The 18,575-nt window shown below is 49.8% G+C and overlaps 1 protein-coding gene across 1 annotated transcript in view; it reads left to right on the forward strand.

Annotated features, from left to right (window-relative positions):
* Nucleotides 1-1,905: 1,905 nt before the first annotated feature.
* Nucleotides 1,906-18,575, forward strand: part of LOC121454472 (anoctamin-1-like) — a gene marked incomplete at its 3' end in the record, with an annotated part of 102,992 nt that continues 86,322 nt past the window's right edge. Inside the window, exon 1 of the mRNA XM_041661839.1 lies at nt 1,906-2,068. Coding sequence (XP_041517773.1) covers nt 1,936-2,068 — 133 coding nt within the window. The remainder of the gene's footprint in view (nt 2,069-18,575) is intronic.

Raw genomic sequence — 18,575 nt, forward strand, 5'->3', positions numbered from 1 at the left:
AGGGCAGTTTTACATACATTGGACATAGCTCAGAGATTTCCATGAACATGACTTAAATTGGAGGCAAGATAATGAAAAAGAAAGAAAGAAAAAAACTGACTTTCGTCTGAATGAATCAACCTCTATTAATGACTTCTTAGCATATTTCTGATAATAATATGTTTAAAAAAATGTGTATTTTAAACCTGGCTCAGTAGACAATAGCCAGCCCTGGCCCCCAAAGGTAAACAACGAGGGAGTAAAAATAGTCCCGGCAAGTGTTTACATTTTTGTCCCCCTGAGTCTTTTTGGTTTACAGTTCATCATTTCAAGGATAAGAATTCTAGAATTTTCTGTGTATTTATACAACGGAGCTATTGCTATGCACCACGTTAGTGATCAGACCCTTCCAAGAAAAACCAGTTTTATCTTGACTCCCACACACTGGTCAGATGGAACATGACTGACTGGAAGGAACCGGGACAGCCCCTGGCTCCACGCAGCCTCCTCGGGCAGATATCAGGTGCTGGACACCCGACCCCATGGTGGGTGGGAGGCTTCTTAAGGCTTCTAGGCAGAGGAAAACCTCTCACCTAGCTCCAAAGGTCTCAGGTCAGACTCAGGCTAGCACTGAGTCAGAACAAGGGGACTCGATCGGTTGGGGACGTTTCTCTGTGGTTTATCCACTAAAGTTTTTTCCAGCCAGAGCAGTGTACATGCGGACCAAGCCCCTAGCTGGGAATCCCTTCTCTGTGAGTTCAGTGAGGGCCACATGGTGTGTCTGGGACCCGTCTGTATCAGGGGCCAGCCAAAGCACCCGTGGAGAGTTAACTTGGCATCTGTGTTGTCAGCGCCAGTCTAACTCGGGGGCCCGGGGGCTACAAGAAGGGTATACTGACTTTTCAGAAGTTGAGACTGGCCACCCATCCACCTGCCCCCCACCTCCCAACACTCAGTCAGCAGATTAACGTTTTGTTTAAGGTTCTTCTGCTCCACAATTTATGATGGTTATTTAGAAATGTCACACAGGAGGCACCTCCGCTGAGCTGTGGGGCGCTCAGAGTGCCCATCCCACAGCCGCCTCCCAGAGAGCAGGGTCTCTGGCTCGCTGCCCGGAGCCTGCGCAGCGGCAGCAGCAAAGGCAGCAGCAGCAGCAACAGGGCCCTGGACCAGCAGCTGAGGGCCCTTGGCTAAATGCTCTTTGCTTCGGTTAATGAGAATCCCCACATGTTTTCTTCCATCCTCGGCTGTTCTCAACTATCCAGAGTCTTAAATTCCTCACAGGTGGGGGATTACCTTAAAAGGCACCCTAAAACTCTCTGAATTTTGTCCTGAGGGTGTCTGCTCACATCTATATAATTGTTGAGAACAGGAGGATTGCGGCCAGTTTGAGGCCAGCCACAGCAGCATAGCAAGACCCTCCCCGGACCCCTCTCTCTCCACATATAAGATAGAAATCAAATAGGGAGTGTGATGAGCACCCCTTTGATCCCAGCACCGGGAAGACAGATGCAGGTGGACTTCTATGAGCTCCAGGGCAGCCGGGGCTGCAAAGTGAGACCCTGTCTAAAAATAAAATAAAACAAACCCCCGGGTTCTGCCGTTAGCCTACTCATCTCATTCCACAAATTGGCAGAGTGGTCGCCCAGGGTCCTGCGGGTTAGGGGCGGGCCTGGGCCACTCCACGAGCCTCCCCCTGTTCAAGGCTGCGCCGCGCTGCCGCTGCTGTGGGGCCAGGCTGGAGTTGGGGGCACCTCCCATGCAGTGGGGGGCGGGAGCGGGGCGGGGCGAGGGCGCGGCTGCAGGTGACCCCGTGACCCCCGGGGCGGGGAGCCGGGGGACCCCAGGACCAAAGAGACGGGGGCGGAGCAGCTCGGTGCAGGCGGCTAGGCTCAGCGCTCCTCCCGCCTCTGCCGGTCCCTCTGCTGGACCCAGGGCGTCCGGAGCGAACACATCATGCAGGGCACGCAGGATAGCGATATCGGCCTGGAGGGCTTGTCCCGCGGGGGCGCAGCTGCGGACCGTGAGTGCCAGCGAGGACCGGAAACAATCGCGCACGAGGCACAGGGCGCAGGATCCCCCAACTCAGGTGGTAGGACCTTCTCTGAGCTGCCCTGCAGGAGGAGAGGGAAGGGATTTGGGTGGAGGTTGCAGGGGACACTGATGGACAGACAGACAGATGTGGCCAGTTGCCGCGCGGGGGCTGGTAGTGGTGCCTCGTGTCCCTGGAGGGACCTTGTTTGTCCCCTAAGAAGGACCTTGCCTGTCCCCGGGAGAGACCCTCCTTGTCCCTTGGAGGGACCTAGGCCACCGGGTGGCTGACTCCCTCGGGAATATCCCCAGTCTGCTGCATCTACCGCTCCTGGCAGATGTGAGTCTTCGGATGTTTTTACAGGCACTATTAATACTCTTAATATTTCCGCGCTGTTGTGGAGATTTATTTGGGAAGTAAAGTAACTCCAATGACTCGAAGTTATAACGGAAACTGCTCACAGAGCAGGGAGACAGATGAGGGTTTGGGAAGCCAGACAGGGAAGGGAAGTCCTGGCCAATAAGTCACTATCTTGGATATTTTTATATGAATAATTCTCAAATAAATGACCCAGGAGACGTGTCCTGCATGTTCGCCTCCCAGTTCGGAGGTTATTAAATAAACCCGGAGTGTGGTGGCAAGAGGGGTTGCACTTGATAGCACAGTTGAGCTTGCTGGGGATGAGCCCTGGTCAGGGTGTTGTCTTGCCATCAAGCTACTTTGCCGCCTTCCTCTCCTGGTCTTCACTTAAACTCCCAGGAAGCAACTTATTCTGGTGTGCTGTTTAAAATGGTCCAATCTGACATCTTTAGCCTCAAATTAAAGGGGTGGGGCCACCAATACCAGGTGAAGAGCCAGGGCTCCTGCCAAGGCTGGTACTAGATGGCCAGACCCTTCTGTCCCTGCTCCAGCTCGTATTTCTGTCCTTTTGGCAGCCAGTCTGAAACACTAGCTCTGGGCTGGTTCTGGGTGAGCGGCTGACTGGGTTCTGGGTTCTGGAAGGAGCGTTGTGGGTATCAATCCACTGACAGCTAGATGCGGTGGGGCATGGCTATCCCCCACTACGCAGACTGGGAAACTGAGGCCTCACAGAAGGCATGGTGGCACCATCTGGGTGCAGCTGTTGTGATGTTCCCTTACTCCATCTTAGGCGGAGTCTGAAGCCATGAAGCTAAGACCTGAAGAGACAGCCTTGTCCTGGCCCGTGCCGTGCCCGCCAATCACCATGGCAGGGAGGCCTGGGCTCTAGTTTTTACCTGGACTTAGGCCAGGTGGGTCTCGGGTGTGGGCATCCAGGTTTTCCTCTGTGGCAGCTTGGATGGGACAGTTTCTGGGTGGGCATCGGTGCAGGATGGTCACAACACCTCCACTCCTGGTCCATCCCCCTGCAATACAACTTTTATTCTGGCTATGTGCTGAGCAGGCTCTTGTCCCTCTGCCACCCTGGGCATCACCAGAGCCAGAAATAAATTCTTAGGACTGGCAGACCAGCCTTAATGTTTGGGTTCACATGGGTGCCATGGCCCCACCCCAAGGCATGCAGAAGTGCTGGGCATATATGTGAGTGGGAACAGCGGGGAATAGAACCAGAGACTGAAGCTGGTAGCATTGTGACACAGACCATGAGGAAGCCTAGAACTGCGGGACAGACAGAAGCCTAGAGATCAAGGCTGCTCTCTCCTAGTTTCAGCCTCTGAGAGGATAACTTGTACAGTGCTGTTGTGGAGGACAAGGTGAGCGGAAATGGAGACCCCTGAGTCAACTGATCTCTGAACCCCCGCTTTGTTGCCGTACCCACCCTGTACCTTCTCCTTAAAGTATTGTGAGGGTGGGCTTGAGCCTGTCACCCGTCTCTTGTCCGTAGTTCTGTTTCCAGTGTGAGGTGAGGACTGTCATTCTGGTAATCTCACTGCCATCCCTCTGAGGGAGGTGAGGGTAAATGCATGCCATGCGGGGAGAATGTGATTCCAGCTGCAGCTGGGTCTCTTGGGTTTGAGGATCTGACAGAGATAGTGCAGGAAGAGAGTGAGGAGAGATGGAGCCGAGTGGGGGTACAGGCTGGGGGTGGGAATCCAGAGGCCCCAGGGGGCACTTGAGCTGTGTGTGTGTCAGGAGGAAGGCCAGCCAGAAGGCTGGACCTCTGGAGCCCGCAGAGGCTCTGCAGTGCTTCACTGTAAAGTGTGTGGTGGTGATGGTGGTGATGGTGGTGATGATGGTGATGAAGATGGTGATGATGATGGTGATGATGGTGATGGTGGTGATGATGGTGATGAAGATGGTGATGATGATGGTGATGATGGTGGTGATGGTGGTGGTGGTGATGGTGGTGATGATGGTGATGATGATGGTGATGATGGTGGTGATGATGATGGTGATGATGGTGGTGACAGTGGTGATGGTGGTGGTGGTGATGGTGATGGGCAAATCAGTGGGTGGGTACATGCTGAAAGCAGGGGACTGGGACGCCATGGGTGTGTGTGTGCGTGCGTGGTGAGTGGCTCTAGATTCAGGGCTGGGCAGCTGCAGAGCAAGGATTATAAGGCTTGAGCTTGAATGGGACAAAGGTAGAGTGAGGTGGATCCTTTGATTTAGTTTGTTTTTATCAAATCGAGATAGAATATATAAGATTTTCATAACAGTCACATGACTCACTGACATCAAACCTCACATGTCAAGTAAGTGCCACCTGTCTGCCGTCACTTCGGTACTCTGTCCATCAGACATAGACCGTGCTTTCTTCTCAGACCCAGGCAACTGACTTCCCCACCTGTCTCTGTGAACCTGTCAATGACACTGGTGACCGCCATCATGCATCGTTGTCTGTGTAATGTGTTCTCGAGGTTGCTTCATCTCACAGCAAGCCTCCCTGCTTCTTGTAGATGGCAGAGTAATACTCCGTTGTACCAAATATTTTACGTATCCACTCACACATCAGTATACACTTGGTGTCTTTTCACCTCCGAGCCGTTTGCAGTAATGCCGTAACTCCAAGGACTCTACGGGAGAGCCGGCCCTCAGTTCTTTTGTGTAACTACCTAGGTGAAATTGCTGGATCATTTAGTTTCTCCATCTTTAACATTAACAGTTATTATTATTGGGCTGAGAGATAGCTCAGTAGTTAAAAGCAAGTACTTCTCTTGCAGAGGACCCAACTTCAGTTCTCAGCACCCACATCAGACCCCTTCCGACCACCTGTAACTCCAGCTCCAGAGGACCCAGTGCTGCTGACTGCCGAGGGCACCTGTACTTGTGTGCACAGATCCCACACAGACACACAGACCTAGAGCTAAACATAATGAAATGAATCTTTTAAAACTTTACTATTGTTATTGTGGAGAGCATGTTTAATACGTGTGTGTGTGTGTGTGTGTGTGCGCGCGCGCGTGCCATGACACATGTGAAAGACAGGATAGTTTTCTTTCTTCCTTGATGTGTGGATTCTGGGGCTCGATCTCAGTTGCCAGCCTTGTGTGACAAGGGCCTTTACTGAGCCATCTTACTGGCCCTCATTTGTTTTCTACAGCCACAAGAATTCCGACATCCCTAACAACATTTGGCATTTATATAATTTTGTTTGTTTGTGTGTTTGTTTGTTTTGAGACAGGGTCTCACTGTGTAGTCTTGGCTGTCCAGGAACTTACAATGGAGACCAGGCTGGCCTCAAACTCACAGAGACGAGTTCGTCTCTCTGCCTCCCAAGAGATTAAAGGGCGATGCCACCATGACTGGCTTGTAATTTTTTTTTTTAAGATGGAGACTCATGCACCTCAGGTTAGCCTTAAACTCTTTATATAGCTAAAGATGACCTTAGACTCCTGATCCTTCTGCCTCCACCTCCTAAGTACCAGGATTACAGGCATGTGCCACCTCTTCTGGCTTATCTTTAGTTTATTCTTTTATAGTACAGTCGTCTGGACAGATGTGATGTGATGTGTCACTGTGGCCTCGGGACTGGCTGCCCTGAGTGTCAACATGTTGTCTGTCACCCATCAGTCTTCTATGGTAGAAACTCCCCCAAAAGACAGTGGGAGCAGGTCTACTTCTAAGCGTTTTGTCTTCTTGTTGAGCTGTAGATCTTCTAGAGCCTGGATATCAACCCTTATCAATTGTGTGGTTTGCAAATATTTATAGGTTATCTCTTCCCTTCCCCACGGCACCCTGTGATACATAGAAATCGATTTTCCTGGTGTCCAGTCAAGGCCTCTCCCTCTCAGCCAGGGTCTTTGGTGTCAGCTCTAAGAACCTACTGCTGATCGCAAGGTCATGAAGACTCAGCCCCATCCTAAGAGTTTGTGGGTTTTGTTATATTTAGATCATTGATCCAGGTTGAGTTAATGTTTATATATGGGGTATGGAAAGGGTTTGGTGTCATCTTTCCCGTGTCATCAAGTCATCGAGGCACTGTCTGTCAGAGGGGCCACCCTTCAAGGGTTTGTCTTTGAGAAATTGTTACTGACAGGTAACTGTCACCAAAGCTGACACTCAGCCACTGCTGGGTGTGTGGTGTTTATTAGTCTGGTGTCTAGGTGCTCTGTGGACACCTCCTGGGAGGCCAGAGACAGAGGGGGTGCAGCTGGCCTGCTTGATAGTAGCCTATACCCTGTCCTCTGCAGCTGTGACTGAAGCTGACTGTAGACAGCACCCCTGAGAACCCCATCACCCTAATTGTCAGGTGACCACCAGTTGTGGGCAGATGTCCTGTGGGTGTGACCACATGGTAGGTTTCTCCATTGTACCATAGCGAAGTTGAGAAAACTGTCTTCCAGCTCTATAGATGGACGCAAAATTCCATTACCATCATACAGACACGATGGGGGATGGGGTAGCTGCCTTCTCAGGAGTAGGATGTGAGATGGCAGCCATGTCAGGAGCAGGGTCTGGGGTGGCATCGTTCTGCTCTCCATGTTTATACTATGATCTACATGGTGCCAAGTCTGAGTCTGCCCCATAGACCTGTGCCTCTCATCCCCAGTTGCTGCATGGGGACTAGCTAAAGTCAACTTCTATCCCCTTTAGATTATAGGTCAAATTGGCCCTCCGTTATTTCTTTTTCTTTTTTAAATATTTATTTATTTATTATGTATACAATATTCTGTCTGTGTGTATGCCTGCAGGCCAGATGAGGGCACCAGACCTCATTACAGATGGTTGTGAGCCACCATGTGGTTGCTGGGAATTGAACTCAGGACCTTTGAAAGAACAGGCAATGCTCTTAACCTCTGAGCCATCTCTCCAGCCCCCTCCGTTATTTCTTTTTACAACATTGGCCTCTCTGGCCAAACTACTCAGTGGCTGGACCTGTATCTCACTCATTTTTCTGATCCTAGCACAGGGCTTGTCCATGGCAGGGCTCAACGAAAGCCAGATGTATGTATGTATGTGTGTGTGTATGTATGTATGTATGTATGTGTGAATAGGTGAATGAATAGTAGGTAAATGTCTAGCTGGATCAAAGCTGCCTGGCTAACTGACTGGCTGTATGGATGATGGATGGTTGGATAGTGCGTAGGTAAGTGAGTGGATAGATGGATAGTAGATACATGGATAAAGGATGGATCAATAGTAAGCGAATAGATGGATGAATGGGTGGATAGGTGGATAGGCAGTGGGTAAACGGATGATGAATGGGTGGATAGTGAGTGGATGGGTGGAGGGATGGATGATGGAGAGTGGAGGGATGGATGATGGAGAGTGGAGGGATGGATAATGGAGAGTGGAGGGATGGATGATGGAGAGTGGAGGGATGGATGGATGAATGATAGTGAATGGATGGATGGATGGATGATGGAGAGTGGATGGATGGATGGATGATGGAGAGTGGAGGGATGGATGGATGGATGATGGAGAGTGGAGGGATGGATGGATGAATGATAGTGAATGGATGGATGGATGGATGATGGAGAGTGGAGGGATGGATGGATGATGGAGAGTGGAGGGATGGATGATGGAGAGTGGAGGGATGGATGATGGAGAGTGGAGGGATGGATGATGGAGAGTGGAGGGATGGATGGATGGATGATGGAGAGTGGAGGGATGGATGATGGAGAGTGGAGGGATGGATGGATGATGGAGATGACACATGAATGGGAAGTGTGAGTGGCTGAATGACAATAGATGGGTAATGACTGGTCAATAGATGAATAACGGGTGAGTGGATGATGGATGAATGGATGGTTGATAGATGGGCAGGTGGAGGGGTAGGTGGGGGCTGACAGGTTGGCTGGTGGTCTTGTCTCACTTTTTCGGCCTTGCAAGCTCTTTCTCGTGTTCGATCCCTTCAGCATCCACTTGTCAAATTCTTAACCTTGGAGCCCATTTGACAGACCTTGGAACTGAGGCACATAGAGAGCAAGGAATGTACTCCAATTCTCTCAACTAAGTTGTCCACAGACACTCTGGGGAGGCCCTGCCTAGTCTAATACATAGAGGCTTAGATGCAGAGAGGGGAGGCCTGGGCCCCAGACTTGGGGTCTCCAGCTTTTGGGGAAAAGAGAGTTTTCTGTGATTATCTGGCGGCTGCAGGGAGCCACACCCAGAAGGCGGGGTTCTCCACGGCCTCCCATCTCTTCCTGAGTCCAGCTCCCAGCATTGTTCACCACTCTGCCTCCATCCAGGCCTTGGCCTTTGGTGCCAGGCACACGTGAGAGTCCTCATGCTGTGTAATGAATCGCTAAATGCCTTTCTAGCCTTCAGAGATCCATTTGACGGTGTTCACGTGGCTATTAGGCAGACAAATTACTAGTTTTGTGTGCTTGTCAGTGGGTGGGCTGGGGTGGGTGTATGTGCCCACAAGCTGGCTTTCCAGTGTTGCCCTTTTTCCTGAATCAGCTCCTGGGGACATTCTCTCCCTCTGAGCCTTTCCCCATGGTTCCACTGGGCTCAGGGGTTCCCAGGAACAGCCCAAGCCACAGAGTCCCCACACACCAGGACCTCACCGCAGCGGGCCAGCAGCTGTGTCCCTATCTGCAGCACACGCTGCTAGGCCCTGGGCGTGGCGTACAAACATGGCCTCCACACCTGACTTTAATTCCTTCCCTTTTCACACCCGGGAACAGATTCTGCACACACAGCCCCCTGTGGTTCCTAGTGACTTTTAAACTCATTCAGTACAGAAGTCTCTGAAGGAAATGGAGCTATTTATCCACTATTGGCGTGGCCATCAGAGAAGAGGTGACACAGGTCACCGTTATCACACTGTTTCCTGGGTGATGAAGAAGTAGGGGCGGGGTCAGGTACAGGACAGGGCAGGCTGTGTGGCTCCCCCTTTGCAGACTCGATGCAGTAACTCTAGCCTGAACCCAGAGCAGCGCTTGCCCTCAGCCCGCAGTGATCTTCAGGCTCTTACTGAGGCAGCTCAGGAAGAGGTGGGTGGCTGGGATCTCCCTCTATGGTTCATGGTTTGCTCCCCCACTTTCAGCCAGGTTCCCTCCCACACACCCTTCAGCTCTGTCTGCTACATGCTCACGTCCATGCCAGCTATCGCTTGACCCCATCTGCCTTGTTCTGTCACCGCTGAAGTGACAGGAGGGAAGATGTCAGATAAAAGCAAGATGGCTCCACCCCTAGACTTTTCATGGGTCCCCAGACTTCCTCTAGCGTGTTGTGCAAGTGGACACTCCTGTCTCCCTTTGCTTCCCTCTCCCAGTACCTGTCCTCTACATTCGGTCAGAACTGCCCCTCATCATTTCCTGCCCCTCCCTGGGTCCCCATACATCAGCCCCCAGCCAGAAGCTCCTCGTCCTGCTCTGCGGTCCATCCCCTCTCAAGTCCTTTCAGATACAGAGTGGCCCCATCCTCAGCACCATTCTCTTCTCCCACAAGCATGGACACAGCTGCCCTATGCTATTCTTGTAAGCATTGGACCCGCATGGCTGCCTCCTGCATGAACAAGTTCCAAAAGACAGGCTGGGCCTGACCTTGCATCCACATGGCCTTCAACCTTATACTAGAACTGGAGAAGACCCTGACAGGGGCTATGGGACAAAGGAGGCACTTTCACAGGGCTGCGCAGCTCAGAAGACCTTGGGGGCTAAGCAGGACATTTTCTCCATTCTTTGTATTAGATGGTAAAAAGTGGTATTCATCATGTTTTTAGTTTGGATATTGGTTTATTATTGGAAGGTATACACATTCCCATCTGATGGGTGTGTGAGAGGACTTGATAAATAGATTAGCAGATATATAGATGAATAAGTGGGTGGATAGGTAGCCGGGTCAGGGAATGGGTAGATGGTTAGATAGATGAGTGGGTTGTGGGTGGATGGCTGTCTGGATGGGTAGGTAAGTGGATGGAATGGGTGAGTTGGTAGATGAATGGATGGGTAAATAGACGGATGGATGAGTGAATGAATGAGTGGGTAGATGGGTGGGTAGATTGATGGGTAGATAAGTGGATGAAATGAATGATTACATAAATAGGTTAATGGGAAGATAATAGGTCAACAAACTGATGGATAGGTGGATGGATGGGTAGGTAGATGGATAGATGGATATAGATGGATAGATGGATGGATGGGTAGGTAGATGGATAGATGGATGGATGGGTAGATAGATGAATAGATGAATAGATGGATGGATGGGTAGGTGAATGGAAGGGGACATATGGGGGATGTATAGAGGAGTGGATGGATGTGTGGATGGATAGATGATTAAGTGGATGAGTGGGTGGGTAAATGAATGTGGAGATGGATGGAGAAATTGAGTGTAATATATGACCTCAATATATGAGGTGTCACCAGGCTTCATTGCAAAGTTTTGTTTTTTTTTTTCCTTTTTGCCTGTCTTTTGTTACTTTGGTGTTTTACACCCTGGAGATTTTCAGATCTTCCCCCACCCCTCCACCAGGGATAGAATCCACAGTCTTGGACATTCCAGGCAGGTACTCTACTGCTGAGCCACACCTCCAGTCCCTCACTGGGGGAATTCCAGCCAGAGGTTCAGTCACTGAGTCATGCCTTAGCCCTTCATTGTATGATTATAGGTAGATGCTCTGCCTCTTCTGCCTATGAGCCACTACCTAAACCCCTTCACTATGGGAGTGGAGGTGGGCACTCTACCACTGAGCCACACGCTTATCCCCTCATCGGGGGATTCTAGGCAGGAACTTGATCACTGACCTAAGAAGGTCTTAGGTCAGAACCATCAACTTAGAAGCTTTGTTTCCCCAACAGCACTCTGTGCTGCCGACAGTTCATTGGGGGATAAATTAAACAATATCCAACTAGGAATAAAATCAAGTTCAGACTCTCCCTGGGCTGAAGCTTTACAGTGCTTCGAACTATTCAGCTGAAGGCTAGCTTGACCCTTGACCTCAGGAGATATCCCATGTATCTGTGGAGGCTTTCCAACTCCCATTTCATAAGGGGAAATATTTGAACATGTCATGGGTTTTATGGTTTTAGCAGTAATTGTTCAGATAGGCATTTCTCTAGCCTTAGAGAGCCAGCGGATGTTCTGGAACCTCTGCAGAGATCCCTAAATGTAACCTGCTCCGTCTCCTCACTTTGAACAACTGGGGCATAGCTCAATAGTGGAGCTCTTGCCTGGAATCCACCTGTAAGAAATGGGAGTGGGACTCCGAGAGGTGCTGGTGTTCCCAGGGTCACACAGGGGCAGAGATGCGACTAGAGTTGACTCTAAATCTAGTGCTCGCTTGTGCTCTCTCTCTTCTCCTCCTCCATTACTCCCAGTGGGAAATAGCCAGGTGGTGGTGGCACATGCCTTTAATCCCAGCCTCAGGAGGCAGAGGCAGGTGGATCTTGTGAGTTTGAGGTCAGCCTGGTCTCCAAGAGCTAGTTCCAGGAGAGCCTCCAAAAGCAAAACAAAAAAAGGTGGGGGGGAATGGCTGGAGTGTATGAATTATAGTCCTTAAGCACCCTCAAGAAAGACATGAAGGTCAGCCTTTAAAATAGCCCTGGCAATCTCTCTTTGATCCTCGCCAGCTGGTGGTGATGCACGTTTTCAGTCCCAGCACTTGGGAGGTAGAGGCAGGTGAATTTCTGAATTTGAGGCCAGCCTAGTCTACAGAGTGAGTTCCAGGAGAGCCAGGACTACACAAAGAAACCCCATCTCGAAAAACATTTTACACACACACACACAAACACACACACACACACACACACAGTTTGATCCATTTAACACAAGCCCATATGTCACAGCACCTGAGGTAAGGACATTGCCTATTCCCTGGGGAGGCTTCTTCTCCTGGGGTATGATGGTGCTTCATTTAGAACCTTGTGTTCCTGAAAGAAGGCCCAAGGCAAGCATCTCCTGTCTGATCTCAAAGCTCTGGGTTTGTCACCTTAGTGTTTCCTTGTCCCTTGCTGGGGGCTGGAGACATGTCCTGCCCCATTGGCATGAGGACCTGAGTTCATATCCCCAGCAGTCGTGTGAAAAGCTGAACTCCATCTACACCTGAGAGCTGGAAACAGCAGGACACCCAGGCCTGAGCAACCAGTCTAGTGAAACCAGTGAGCTCCAGGGTGGGTGAGAGACCTTGTCTCAAAAGAGTGCAGTCAGGTCATTAAAAAGCATGCTTACGCCTGGAGATGCGGCTCAGTTGGGAGTGTTAGCCAGGGCCTGGCCGGTTTGTAAAGCTGTTCCTTTTGGTTGAATGGTGACAGATCCTGAAGCTATAGTCATTTGGTCTCCAGAATGAAAGTGGCTTGTGTGTCTAGACACTCGCCCTCCTCATCCTCATAGCTGATGCAAGATGGCCTAACTTCAGGCAGGCACTGTGGGCTGCTCAACAGTCACATGGCATGAGCCCTCTGCCCCTTCCCCTGAAGCCTACCCGCACTCTGCCTCCCCGGCCTGATCTCTCTGCAGTCTGTCCATGGTGACAGGAATAGAAGGATGGATGAGTGAGTGAATGGAAGGATGGATTGGTGGGTGGAGAAAAGGACGGATGGATGGATGGACCGTCGGAGGGTAGACAGATGAGTAGATGATGGGTAACAGATGAATGGTAAATGGGCAGATGCATAGATGTGTGGATAGGTGGATGGTAGATAATGGTGCCTGGGTAAATAGATGGGTAGAAAGATGAATGAATGTAGATATGTATGATGATAAATGGTGGGTGAATAATTGAATTTGTGGACAGATGATGGTGGTGCGGTGGCTGTTTTTGGTTGTCAATGTCACTACATCCAGAATTAAATAAAACCCAAGTGGTTGGGTACACCTGTGAGGGATTTTTCTTCACTAAGTGATTTGAAGTGGGAAGACTGACCTTTAATCCAAATCTTTTGATGTGGGAGGACCCACCTCTAACCTGGACCACACCATCCATGTCTATATAAAGACATGGAAAAAGGAAGCTTTTGCTCTTTGCTTGCTTGCCCCCGCTCTTGCGAGTTCCTTCCTTCACTGACATTAGCACCTACTTCTTTGTAATTTTGGTGTATACTAAAGATCAGCTAAGACATCTGACCTCATAGACCCAACAACTGCTAAATTTTTGAACCCTCCAGTGGTGGACAGTCATTTGTTGGACTGGCTGGACCACAGCCTATCAGCCGCTCTGCAAACAGCACAGGGACTGTGGGAGGCTGTCACTGGCTCTCATCTCCCTATCAAGAAGCAAGCTGGGCAGTATCTGTCCTGCCCAGGTACCCCACAAGCCTCGCCTTCCACTTAGGGATCATCTCCTCTCTTCCCCATCCTAACATCACCTCACACTCAAGAGTTCAACAGGGGATTGATTAGCACCCAGCAGTCCATGGCCTGTGGTGGGTGCCCATGGTTCAGTGTTCTCTCCACCTTCAGCCCCTGCAGAACCCACTCCCAGGCCCTTCCCTCTGTCTCCACTGCTCAGCATATGGCTGGGCTAAATATACCGTGGGAGGGCTCTGAGAAAGGATGGATGATGATGCTTCTGTTTCCATATTTTCTTTTCTCTTTCTTTTCTTCTTCTTTTTTTTTTTTTTTGAGACAGGGTTTCTCTGTAGCTTTTTTGAAGCCTATCCTGGAATTAGCTCTTGCAGACCAGGCTGGCCTCGAACTCACCGAGATCCACCTGCCTCTGCCTCCCGAGTGCTGGGATTAAAGGCATGCGCCACCACCGCCCGGCTCTGTTTCCATATTTTCAACCAGATGTTCATCGGGTTTGTTGACTGCAGAGTAGTGAATAAAGCAGACGCCCTGAACACACACATGCGTGTGCACACTTAGCGACAAGGAGAGGCTACCGGTGCTCATACAGGGAGTTCATCACAGCGTGAATAGTCTTGTAACTTCCCGGACAAGTGTCATCTCATGAGTCATCTTTGAACCCTACAAGGGCCTTCCTCTACTTTCCCACTTTCCAGTGAAGTTAGAGCCTGAAAGTGGTAGTCAGGCTGCAAATCTGAGCAGTGGGCCAAGCGTTTGCTGCCTTCTGAGCCAGCTTTCTGAAGGAAGCAATAAGAAAACACATGAAGGAACAATTTGTGAGTGTCCCCAAGACACTCTGTCCTCAGTTCACAAGGTCATGGGAGTCATCCTTCTGTGGCTTCCCTGGGGTCACTAAGGGTTAGCAATTGATCATTTAGTGCTTGGCAGGGGGGCTAGCATCTGGACTATTGAGGCTGGCCACACCACACACCGGGAAACAGTCAACAGAATCCATGGCTCCAATGTTCAGCCTGCTATCCTGTTGTCTAGGAATGTCATTCAGTTGGTAGAGTGCCTGCCCGGCTTGCTTGAAGCCACCCCCAGCACCGCATAAACTGCACGGTCGCCCACAACTGAAGCCTAGCACTTAGAAGGTAGAGACAGGAGACTCTCAAGTTCAAGGTCATCCTCACCTGTGTACTGATTTAAAGGTCAGATGAGGCTGAATGTGAGCCCATCTCAAAAAAAGACTGGTGTAGTGTAATGTGTTACTCTTTTGGCTTTTTTTGGGGGGGGGGGGCTGCCACCCAGCTCCCAAATAAATCACATATGGAGACGTATTCTTAGTTATGAATGTCTGGCCTTAGCTCGGCTTGTTTCTTGTCAGCTTTTCTTAAATTATTCTAACTATCTTTTGCCTTGGGGCTTTTTCCTTCTCTTACTTCTGTTTATCTTACTCTCACTCTTCTTCCGTGGCTGGTTGGCTGGCCCTTGATGTCCTCTCTCCTTGTTCTCTTTCTCCTCCTCTTCCTTTCTCCTGTTTATGCTCTCTGTCTGCCAGCCCCGCCTATCCCCTCTCCTGCCTCCCTATTGGCCGTTCATCTCTTTATTAGACCATCAGGTGTTTTAGACAGACACAGTAACACAGCTTCACAGAGTTAAACAAATGCAGCAGAAACAAAAGTAACACACCTTAAAAATAATCTTCCCCCACAGATTGGCTGTTGGTCATTGGGCATTTTCTCTGTGTCCAGAGCTCTAATTTTGCTAAGTCCTCCTATCACCCCTGAATGGAAGATGCCATTTTTTCTCTTTGCATAAGGGGAAAGAAATCCTAGTTCAGAGAGGTTGAGTCATATGGCAAGGGTCACAGAGCATCTATTAATCTGTCAGAACTTAAAGCTTTTGTCTGCCAGCTTTTTTTTTTTTTTTTTTCCAGGATAAGGTTCCTCTGTGTGGCCCTGGCTGTACTGGAACTTACTCTGTAGACCAGGCTGGCCTCAAACTCATGGAGATTCACCTGCCTCTGCCTCCCGAGTGCTGGGATTAAAGGCGTGTGACACCACTGCCCAGCTTCTCTGCCAACTTTTTAACTGGGAGGAGGTGGCACATATTAAAAAGCCAATGAATAAGGGAAGTGTTTGTTGGCCTACTGTCCTGATTGAGCCAGGGAACGTCTGTGAGAAATTCCTGTGGAGTGAAGTCTACAGTTGGCCAAGCATAGCCTCCTTGTGGACCTGCATATTTTTGGTGTGAGGTGGGTTATATATATATATATTTTTTGATGAATAGTAAAATAAGATTTCTATAAATAAAGCTGTAGCTTCCCCCGTGCCTGTGTTACAAGCAAATTGGCCAAGTCCTTTCTGTGCCTTTATGTCAGTTCTGAAGACTTCAAAATAGAAAGGGACGTCTTGCCTGGACTGTTGTTCCTTGGAGTTCCCCCCAGCATGACTCTGGATTCCTTACACGGAGCCGTCCTGCTGGGAGAATAATCTAAATCCCTGTGACAAGCAGTGTCTCTTCTTCCTGGAATGGATAGTGTCTTGGATTGTGGGCCGAGTGATAAATCAGTTTCCGTTGCTCAGCTCATAGTGGTTTGTCCTGGTATGGGGGCTCGAAGCAACTACAGTCCTTGAGAATGCAAGCTCCAGACTAGAAGAGTAGCCCATGGGGCAATGGGGGTCACACTACAAGGAATCAGGACTGAAACGGCTCACACCATCTGCTCCGTTTCTACTCAAAGAGGACAAGTTCAACTTCTGCATGCATCCCTTGCATCACCCCTTGACCTTCTCCATCTGCATATGAACCCTCCCTAGGTTCTGTGTGATGGGGCCCCCATGCATGTGCTGGGGTGTGCCTGGCATCTTTGCTAGCACCTTCTCCCACTCAGCAAGGCTTCCCTAAGCCCAGCTCAGGCTCTTCCTCCAACTGTCTACCCATGAAGTGAACTTACAGGTTCAGAGGTCACTCAGTGCCACAAACCCTGCCCATGGTCATCTGCCCTAACCCTTATACACCCACCAGTGGCTACAAATCTGATCCCTCAAAGAAACTTTACTTAGCCCCCCTCATTTATTTATTTATTGGGACATGTGGATGCATGTCTCGGTGCACATGTGGAGGTCAGAGGTCATGCTGGAATTGGCTCTTGGCTTTAGAGGGTTTGGCCTGATGTAGTGGGAAGGGCACAGAGTAGATCATCCCAAGATGGGGCACGTGAAGAAGTCAATGCCTCCTTTATCCCTTTATTCCTTCCCAGCTTCCAGGGTAGCATTGATCTCTTTTGGGGTGGGTGTCCTGCCTCAGTTTCCTCACAGACACACCCAGAGGGCACTTTAGTCTTTCAGGTGACTGAGCTCCAGTCAGATGGGCCATAAAGACTATACAATCCCACCACCGTGGCACTCTGCCCAACATGTCATGCCAGGCGGCAGTGGGCTGAACCCTCTGAAACCAGGGACCAAAACAAATCCCTCTGCCTTCAAATTCTTTCCTGAGTACTGGTTCACAGCTACACAGAGGAAGCTAACATGAATTGTTATCCTAAAAGACACCATAAAATTTACCATGGTAACCATTTTAAAATAAATAAAAACGATCTGGTAGCTTTCCACTATACACAGTGGGTTAGAACAATCACCACCAGCCATCCCCAGAACCTTCCGTCTTTCCAAATTGAAACCTGGTCCCCAAGAAACTTTGACTCCCTCTAACTCCCAAACCCCCGGAGTCTTCTCCTGTGCCTAACAGCTGGATAGCTTCTCTCTGACATTTGGCTGGACCCTTTCTGAACCTGACTTTGAATATGGTGTGATCTGAATGATCCATCTTCAAGTGGACCTCACTAGATTTGCAATTGCTTGGAACACATGCCTCGAAAGCTTAACCGCAGAGGGCAGACTGACCTGAATGTGGGCAGCACCGTCCTGTGGGCTGGGGTTCCCTGACTGAAGAAAAGGGGGGAAGCAAGCTGAGCACCAGCAGTTGTCTCTGACGCCCCACCCCACCTTGCTGTCCCTGCATTCAATAGATCTTCATGTCTTGGAGGCTGGTCTGGGGCATTGCACTGTGGACTTTACCTTCCTTCTCAGGGTCACGTGACTTCATAATGCCTGTGTCCATTACATTAGTGTTCTTAAAATTTATCTTTATTTATTTGAACAAATTATGTATTTTTGTGTTTTGTCTTCATGTGTGTCTATGTATCATGCGTGTGCGGTGTCCTCAGAGACCAAAAGAGGGCATCGGATCCTCTGGAATTGGAGTTACAGACAATTTTAAGATGCTCAGTGCTGGGAACCCAACCTCCATCTTGGAAGAGCAGCAAAATGCTTTTTTTTTTAACCTCCGAGCCCCATTTGAGTTTTTATTTTCAAGTGTTGTTGAGTCGTGTCACTGCAACCATCCTAGTGGAGGTGGGGAGCGGTCTCCTGGAGGCTTTGGTTCGGATTTCTCTGTGGTCTGAGCTGCTGAAAATCTTCTCCCACTTCAGTCGGCCCTGTGTGGATCACCTGTAGAGAAATGTCCACGTGGGGTCAGTATTAGTCACTTTTCTGTTGTGACAGAATGCCCAACAAAAAGCAACTTGGCAGATGGGCTTAGTTGGCTTCACAGTTCCAGAGGAAGAGTCTGTCATGGTGGGGGAGGCGTGGCAGCAGAATCAGGAGGCTAGCTAGGCAGCCAGGAAGCAAACTGATGACTTTTCATACCCACACAGGAAGCAGAGGAATGACAGGAAGTGGGGGTAAGGCAATAAACCCTCAAAACCCACCCCCACCCCAGGAATGTAGTTCTTCCTTCAAGGCTCCATCCTTGACCTCCCCAAACAGCGCCGAAGGCTGGGGATCAAGTGTTAAACACCGGAGCCTGTTGGAGACATTCCCCATGATAACCCGCACAGAGTCCTTTGCCTGTGGTTGAACTCGGATGATTTGCTTTGGTTCTTGTCTTCTGGATGTCAGCC

Source organism: Microtus oregoni, unplaced genomic scaffold (genome assembly GCF_018167655.1).
Source record: "Microtus oregoni isolate MIOR12 unplaced genomic scaffold, Mior012 000012F_ref0000307, whole genome shotgun sequence".
In the NCBI taxonomy this organism is placed as follows: domain Eukaryota; kingdom Metazoa; phylum Chordata; class Mammalia; order Rodentia; family Cricetidae; genus Microtus; species Microtus oregoni.